This window comes from Entelurus aequoreus, linkage group LG11 (genome assembly GCF_033978785.1).
Source record: "Entelurus aequoreus isolate RoL-2023_Sb linkage group LG11, RoL_Eaeq_v1.1, whole genome shotgun sequence".
In the NCBI taxonomy this organism is placed as follows: domain Eukaryota; kingdom Metazoa; phylum Chordata; class Actinopteri; order Syngnathiformes; family Syngnathidae; genus Entelurus; species Entelurus aequoreus.
This window is the reverse complement of record NC_084741.1, coordinates 59,116,568-59,123,007: the sequence shown is the minus strand read 5'-3', so window position 1 is coordinate 59,123,007 and position 6,440 is coordinate 59,116,568. Positions and strand designations below refer to the sequence as shown.

At 40.5% G+C, this 6,440-nt stretch overlaps 1 protein-coding gene across 4 annotated transcripts in view; it reads right to left on the bottom strand.

The window, feature by feature from the left end:
• The window catches only part of fbxl4 (F-box and leucine-rich repeat protein 4), a 30,359-nt gene that overhangs the window by 3,557 nt on the left and 20,362 nt on the right, over nt 1–6,440 (bottom strand). For all 4 annotated transcript variants that reach the window (XR_009827805.1, XR_009827804.1, XM_062063638.1 and 1 more), the window contains 3 exons: nt 6,164–6,235; nt 1,150–1,274; nt 828–1,015 (listed from right to left, as the gene is read on the bottom strand). Coding sequence is in view for 2 of the 4 variants with exons in the window: in XM_062063638.1 (XP_061919622.1) it covers nt 828–1,015; nt 1,150–1,274; nt 6,164–6,235 (385 nt within the window). In the remaining 2 variants the exon portion in view is untranslated. The remainder of the gene's footprint in view (nt 1–827; nt 1,016–1,149; nt 1,275–6,163; nt 6,236–6,440) is intronic.

Here is a 6,440-nt window from a genome sequence, read left to right as displayed (position 1 = left end):
CTGCCTTTGGAGTCCTCTACAACCTGTACAAACAGCGTGCCAGCCCTGTCACATGTTGTACTTGGCTTCTGTACACACACGTAAGTGACTGCAAGACATACTTGATCAACAGCCATACGTGTCACACTGAGGGGGGCCGTATAAACAACTTTAACACTGTTATAAATATGCGCCACACTGTGAACCCACACCAAACAAGAATGACAAACACATTTCCGGAGAACATTCGCACTGTAACACAACATAAACACAACAGAACAAATACCCAGAACACCTTGCAGCCCTAACACTTCCGGGCTACAATATACACCCCCCGCTACCACCAAATTCGGGAGTCTCCAGGAAATATCGGGAGGGTTGGCAAGTATGTTGCTAGGGCGGGAAAGCCATTCAAAGAAGGTGAATTCATTAAAAAGTGCATGTTAGATTTTTTTAAGAAATCTTTTCTAGCGGCCCAGCCTCACCCAGTTTCTGCATCCAGTGGCCCCCAGGTAAATTGAGTTTGAGAACCCTGTTCGACGGTGTGTGTGTGTGTGGTAGAGCATGTTTAGCAAGTCCTTCTCCTCCAGTGATAATGCTACTTGTAAGAAACAGTTTATTTGCTGCCGTTGAGACAAAGATTAGTGATTTAGAAACGGCCTTTTACTGTGGAAGGACATTCGTCGCTCGCTTGCGTTCGTTAGCTTGTCGCTGTCAAATTTGCGGTATGTGTGATCAACATGCATGATCTCGATATGACAATAGCAACATACAAACTCCTCACAGCATCTCCAGACTTTGGTCAGCAATAAAAAACTTTTGTTGTAATCTTTAAGGAAAGAACTTACCCAGTATATCAAGATGCTGTAGCAAAGGGCAGCTGGTGGCAAACTCCTCTATGTCTGAGTCACAGACTGAGCGGTTGGCAGTCAGGAAGAGTTTGCGTAGGCGTGGAAGGCTGCGGGCAAGGTGCTGGAAACATCCGGTGCTGCTCTGCAGTGTGGGACACCAGCCCAGGTCCAGCTCTTCTAACATTCTGAGTTGCCACAAAGCAAACAACAAAGTACTGTGCAGTTAATGTGACTCCAAATATCGCTCACAACATCAAGCACAGAATTAATGACCTCAAGTAAGATCATGTTGCAGTGGTCTCAGCTGGTTTTGACATACCTGCAGCCAGAGACGAGCTCATTGAGGCCTCGATCGGTCAGGTTTCTGCATCGCCACAGATCAAGTGAACAGAGTGAGCGGCAGCGAGCGGCCAGCATGCTTGCTAAAACATCATAGTCTTCGATCTGCACAGAATGGAAACAAGAGTTTGTTACACTGCATGTGGGAACAACAAACTTAAAGCTTCATGGAGGTTCTACTCAAAGGGGAAATGAGAGATCTGTGTCTTTATGCATGTTACTGATTTTTTTTTTAAAAAGGTACCAGCAAAGCATTTGTTATATAAACTATACAATCCCAACTAAACTCATTAGATGTGATGTTTTATGGTCAAGTCTAGCCAAAAAAAAATGCATCCATTCATCCATCTTTTTCCACTTGTCCAGGCTCAGGTCACAGAGGCAGCAGCCTAAGAAGACTAATGAGGTCTATATAGACTTCCCCCGCAACAGCAATTTTGTTTCTCTCTTTAGGGGGAAGGCCACTCTCCTCCTGACAAACACCTTGCCATGGGTCAAAGAATCCTAACCAGGTATCAGGGATATAGCCACCTTTGTTACCTCTTACTAATGTGTGGGAGTGGCGGCTCTATTCTGAGCGCAGACACCCTGCGGAACAAAACCGTTTTGGCTGCTTATTATAATGTTGTTATTTCCATCACTAGCCGCAGCTTTTGACAATAGGTGTGAGGGTGCTGAAGAAAAGAAAAAAATGACTTTTTTTCTTTTTTTGCCGAAGTGTAAGTTGCTGTGCTCAGAATAAACAATTAACTGTACTCCATTACATCTAACAGTAAAATCAATGGTCCACACAGAGGATAAAAACGCTAATGGGATAAAATAATTTTGAAGGCATTGGGCAAGAAATGGTCCAGAGAACAGACAATATTCAAAAGAGAAAATGGCACAGCGATGAAGACAACAAGAACTGGACGTCCCTTAAAACAGATAAAAACTGAAATGAAGATTGTACAGGATAGCTGCCAAAAAGCAAGCAGCATAAAGGACAGCAAGAAAATCTGGCAAATCATAGTTACGCCCTGCATGTGATTACTCATTTTTATAATTATCACTTCTGCACTGAGGTTTAGTTAGGTGGGCAAGATGGCCGTGTCTATGAGAGGAAAAAGATCCTCTGATTTCATTAAACCAAGGCTGAACTTTTAAGAGCAATAATTTTAAAAGGTATTTTGGCAAAACAAAAAAGACTTGTCCAGGGTGAACCCTGCCTGCCACCAGAGTGCAGGCTCCAGCCCCCCCGCGACCCCGAGAGGGACAAGCAGTAGAAAATGGATGGATGGAAAAACTACGTCATACCCAGACTGAAGCATGGTGGGGGCAACATAATGTTTTAAAGTTGTTCTTCAGTGGCTTATGGGAGGACAGATCCAAATGATAAACTATACTTTAAAAAGGGAACTACCATATTTCTCGGATTATAAGTCGCAGTTTTTTTCATAGTTTGGCCAGGGGTGCGACTAATACTCTTGTGCGACTTATGTGTGAAATTATTAACACATTACCGTAAAATATCAAATAATATTATTTAGCTCATTCACGTAAGAGACTAGACTTATAAGATTTCATGGGATTTAACGATTAGGAGTGACAGATTGTTTGGTAAACGTATAGCATGTTCTATATGTTATAGTTATTTGAATGACTCTTACCATAATATGTTACGTTAACATACCAGGCACGTTCTCAGTTGGTTATGTATGCGTCATATAACGTACACTTATTCAGCCTGTTGTTCACTATTCTTTATTTATTTTAAATTGCCTTTCAAATGTCTATTCTTGGTGTTGGGTTTTATCAAATAACTTATACTCATCTTATACTCCAGTGCGACTTGTATATGTTTTTTTTCTTCTTTATTATGCATTTTCGACCGGTGCGACTTATACTCCAAAAAATACGGTACACTTTTTTGAGGGAAATTTTCCCATCTTTCAGCATGTGAGACAAAAGCACACATCTTTACCTTGCATGTGTGTTCTAAACCAGTGGTCCCCAACCACAGGTCCGGGGCCACACAGAAAAAATAATTAATTTATAAAGTACCGTATTTTCTCCGATTTAAGTTTCGCCTGTCCCACTAAAAACACAAATAAGCTTGTTAATAGATGTATATTGCAATTCCTTTGTTATAGTACATGGGACAGTGCACATTAATGGACATACAAAATGTTAATGTGCCAGATTGTAGCCAAAGGCTAATTTTTTGGCTGTATTAAACTACAACACGTAGAAAGCCGGTCAGTGAAAATAATGCCTACATTAAACCGGTCCCTGGTGGAAAAAAGGTTAGGGAACCCTGTTCTAAACAGTAAAAACTAAAATCAATGTGCCCAGTAAAGAAGTTATGGAAATTCTTAAAATGACCAAAATACTGTAAATATTCAATGCTGTTATGAATGTGCCTCTTATGACATTACATACTTACAACATGTATATAAAACGGTGTTGGGAGGTTTTGGGATGTTTTTTAGAGGGCTTTATAGGCGGAATAGACGTATCTCCATTAACTGCATTGTTAGCCGCCTCTTACTAGCTGTTTCTCACAATTTTGAAAGCACAGAAAAGGGAAAGACAGAGTTACTATGTGTCCATGTACTAAATTAGTCCTCTTTCTCAAATTGCCCATAGAAACACCTTAATCCGACCGTGTTCTGATTATGCAATTGGAAACCAGACCTCTCGAGGGTGCGTGTGACTGATTAACAATAACTCTGTATTACCCACAACTGGCAAGATAGTCCAGAACAATAGCAAACTTCATCTGGAACAGTATCAGTCGGGGCATGAACGGTCTGTTCCTTCGGATTTAAAACTCCTTCCATCAATCCACAGAGCCTTATGAATGAACTTCGAGACATTTAAAAGTTTTGGTTCCATGATTTTCGTCCGAAAATTCCTTGAAAAAAACTCTTCCGTCTGTCTTTGCTTTGGACCTGCATCCCCCACGATACATTTTTGGTAGTAACGTCATGTTCGTAGCGCAATTGAAGATCATTTCTTGATGGTGTCTGCTATTTAACATCAGCATAGCCATTAGAGACATAATATATCTCATCTGTGCCAATATTACAGCGGACACCAGTTAAAACAAGCTATAAGGATCCGCAATGCCTCGTGTGACGCCATAAGGCAACCGGAAAAGCAATTAATTTGTCCGAGCTACAATGAAATAAGCGCCTCCTAGTGTACCTCCCGAGAGGCACATGGTGTATGACCAATAGTTGCATTAGAGAGTGTGCACGGAAGGACACACGGAGTTCACACGAAGGTGTGAAAATACAAAAAAAACTAACTATTTGAGAAATCTGACTAATTAGTGCATGGAAACGTAGTGATTGTGGGGCAAATTACAAAAAATAGCGCAGTTCCCCTTTAAGGTGTTGGCTATAAAACTAAACCTTATGTTTGACAAATTGACAGTAAATAATCATTTAAGTCCTTGAAGACCAACTTCCAAATCAAGATTAATTTTTTCATTCTTTATTTCCTTAAACAAAAACTATTTTATTTGATAGTCCAACAACGTGTCTATCTATACCAGACCTGGGCATTGTGCGGCCCGCGGGCCGCATCCGGCCCTTTGTACGTCCCTGTCCGGCCCGCGTGAGGCCAATTATAAATTACAAAATAAATTTTAAAAAGCATCTATTTCGAGTGTGCAATACAACGGTGCTGCTTTTGTTTTGAAAAGCGTTATTTGTATTACTTCCGTGTGGACGTATGCTCGTGCGCGCAGCACCAATCTCAAATTACAAAATAAATTTAAAAAAACATCTTTGTCGTGCGTGCAATACAACTGTGCTGCTTTTATTTTGAAAAGTGTTATATGTGCGTATGTCCTGTGAGGGAAGGCGCACAGCGACAAGTGATGCCCGCTAAAAAGAGAAAAGTTGATGACGAATGGCGTGTTTTCAACAAGACAAGTAAAGGTAAAGCTGTGTGCTTATTTGTGGTACACACGTTGCTGTGTTTAAAGAATATAGTGTAACGACCTGCTGAAGTAGATGTTGTCTTCTTGAGTTGCGTAAATGAGGAGTGAGGAGACGTGCGTGTGGAAGGAACGAGATATGTTGAGCTGTGTTAGTATAGCTTGCTCAATAAAAGTTTAAAAAGAGCGTCAGACTTGATGTGCACTTCTTCTGGACGCTACAATTGGTGGCAGAAGTAAAACTTTGCGCATACTGCACTGTTTGTGTGCTACGTCATCGGGAGGTACGTGCCACGTGAGGAGCTCGCCGCAAAGAGAGAGAGAGAGAGAGAGCGTTTACAGGTGCAGCCACGCTGCTTGCCACGGGGGGAATTCCGCCCTCAATGAAGACTCCCAGGTTTGATGGCAAGGCGAACTGGGAGGCATTTCATCCCACTTCTGACATCAATTGTAGCGTCCAGAAGAAGTGCACACCAAGTCTGATGCACTTTTTAAACTTTTATTGAGCAAGCTATACTAACACAGCTCAACTTATCTCGTTCTTTCCAAAAGGAAAACCAATCCTCACTCCTCATTTCCGCAACAGCAACGCTTCCTCCTTCTTCGCCAATCACCTTACAGGCGTGCTACGTTCACAACGTTTTCTTATCTGGTTAAATAAAGGTTTTACAACAAAGAGGATGCAGGGTAAAGTGACAGAAATTGAAATTTTTGTATTGTAATATACATCAGGAAGTGTTGTGTAAGAAAGTGTTAAAAATAAAACCATCAAAAGCCATCTGCTTTTGTATAAAGATAAGTTAGGTTAAATGAAAATATTATTATTATTATTATCTATCTTACGGTATATCAAAAATAATTTGAGCAAAATTTAATTGAAATATTGTCAGTGTGGCCCTCCAGCAGTGCTCGGGTTGCTCATGCGGCCCCCGGTAAAAATTAATTGCCCACCCCTGATCTATACTGTATGTCTGTCGGTCTAAATGAAACATTAACACAATGGTAAAACATCCTTTACATTCATAATCTGACAGCAAGCTAAGTTTGTTTACGTGTAGAATCTCACCCTCACACAGCTCCCGAGGTTGAGGTGTTTCAATTCAATGCAGAAAGTCAGGATGCTAAGAATAGCAGTTTGCTGCAAAACACAAAAAGAAAAACAAGATGTACAGTACTTGTTATCCAAGTTACAGTTTCATATAAAATCAACTGTACACTGAAGTCACTTTTTTTTTTTTTAATTGTTTACTCTATTTGGACGTTACATTTGTTTCAAATATGATATAATTACTTCTGATAAACAATGCCACAAATAAAGCGAACAGGTTTTATCAAAGACAAAT